Below are 2,266 nucleotides of genomic sequence, written 5' to 3'. Positions count from 1 at the left end.
TTTGAAGACAGGCAAGACTGACATCTGCAACCCCCCAGAGAACACCCCTTGTTCAGCAGAGTGCTCTGTGCTCTTCTGAAGTCAAAAACCATCTCTTTAGTTTTATCAACATTCAGTGACAGATTGTTGGCTCTACAACAGGTAGTTAGCGCCTCCTCTCTGTATGCTGACTCGTCGTTCTTGCTTATTATGAAGCATAATATTGATGTTGATGAATAAATACGAGTGGGTGAAGCTAAATGAGGAGATATTGATGTTTATTTCTAAACTTACATCTAACAAGGTTTTTCCATGTGCATATTGTCATTTATGATTAAAATGTCACAATATAATTGTAATGTTTTTATAAGAAAGGTTTAGAAAGCAGCATTGCACCAGACCAAACCAATCTATTATCAAGTGAAGGCAGCAACACAACACTGTCCTGCATATATACTGGATCAGTAGAGCCATGCTTTTCTCACGAGATGGAGATATTTATATGTTTACCTTCACTTCATCATCAGTGTGTGAGATTAACCAGCATTTAACCACCAAGTGTAGAAACAGTGTATTTTAATGGTTATTACTAGACCCAGTAAACAGTGAAGTTTCTGGACATCCTGTATTATTACAGTTAAAACATTAGTGATACATTTTATTTATTTTTTCTATTCTAGTTTGATGGACTCAGAAAAACAGATATAAACAACCTGACTAGATCAAATTACTAGTTTTAAGAGAAATGTACTAGATAGGAGTAAAACTAGGAGTAAAATGGAATATTGGTTCCAGATGTAGATCGGGGCAATTTAAAATTAAAGACAAGCACTAAAGACAAGCCGTGACTCCATATATAACACTGAATTATATAAAGCATCTAACACCATTCACTCAGACCAGCAATGAGGAAATGAGGAAATATCCAGAAATAAGGAAAGAGTTTTAGGCTTTGCAGGAGATAAGATTTAGACCTCTAAATGTCTTGAATTTTATTATCCTTTAAATATAACCTATTAATTAGGAATAAATATTTAACAGTGATTAAATAGCACATGTAATGCAGTGGGGTATGAATTAACACTGGTATTTTTCTGTGTTTTATTGGTGACTCAGTTCACTGTCACCGATACTGTGAAGTGACGATCTGTACAAATTTACACTACAACAGTGTCACTTTCTGGGTGTGGCCTTCTAGAGACATGTAATGTTCAGCACATGCAGCACTATTATACAGAATCATCACAGAGCTGTGCTCAGAAATGTCTCAAATATACAACTTACTGTACATAGTGAGATACACACCACTGATTCTCACTCTAGTTACAGGTAAGTTACATCAGTTAATTAATGAAATAATCTAATACTAATGTTTAGATAGAGTTGTTAGAATTAATTTTTTTATGTGAATGTTTTGGGTATTAAAGAAATGCTTTGATATCCATTTTATATTTCCACCAATATTCTTCTCTACAACAGGCAATTTTGCTGATGAAATTGGACCAAAGGATGAAGATGCCAACAAAGTCATCAAGGAAACACACTCTGTTTCTCTGAGATGTTCATATGTGTCAAGCAGTGATTATGTTCGCCTTTACTGGTACAAACAATATCCTTACAGGGCACCACAGTTTTTACTGTATAAAAATGCAAAGTCAGCTGGTTCTAGTGAACACAACCCTTCTGGCTCTCGATTCAAGGTAGAAGCAACCTCAGACTCTACTGAACTTATTGTAAAAGATCCAAAACTCTCAGATTCTGCACTCTATCACTGTGCTGTTCTAGTAGTAGCACAGTAATACAAAGTCATTGACAGACTGTACAAAAACCTACGATATGGTTCATTTGAAGTTGAATGTTAAATATCAAAGATACTTCCTTTACCACCTTATCAGTTTACCACTGACACAAAAGACGTTTGTGGTAACATTTGCAGCTGAAGCAACAGAAAAAAAAGAGTCACCGTGTCACTTGTTGCTTGTGTGAACTGTTTTAAATGAAATTAATTTTATGTTTTTGGTCAGTTTTTCCCATGATTTATTCTAATTATTTTCATGAATACAGTGGCAAGAATAAGTATGTAAACCTTTTGAAGTTTTCTGAATAAATCTGTCATAAAATGTGATCTGATGTGATCTAATGTGTCTAAAAATAATTACACAAAAAATTGTGATATTTCATGTCTTTATTGAACACACTCATTCAACATTCAAAACGGCAGAAATAACCTCAACCACGCGCTTCCTGTAGCTGTGGATCAGAATATTATATTAATATTCATGAAATG

General features: G+C 34.4%; 1 gene segment (V, D, J or C); it reads left to right on the top strand.

The window, feature by feature from the left end:
• Positions 1–1,189: 1,189 nt before the first annotated feature.
• On the top strand, positions 1,190–1,919 carry LOC113653438. The segment is given in 2 exon segments: positions 1,190–1,308; positions 1,459–1,919. Coding segments are annotated over 2 exon segments (387 nt in total).
• Positions 1,920–2,266: the final 347 nt, after the last annotated feature.

The sequence above is a fragment of the Tachysurus fulvidraco genome, chromosome 1, assembly GCF_022655615.1.
Source record: "Tachysurus fulvidraco isolate hzauxx_2018 chromosome 1, HZAU_PFXX_2.0, whole genome shotgun sequence".
Classification (NCBI taxonomy): Eukaryota; Metazoa; Chordata; class Actinopteri; order Siluriformes; family Bagridae; genus Tachysurus; species Tachysurus fulvidraco.
This window is presented reverse-complemented; position numbering and strand designations above follow the sequence as displayed.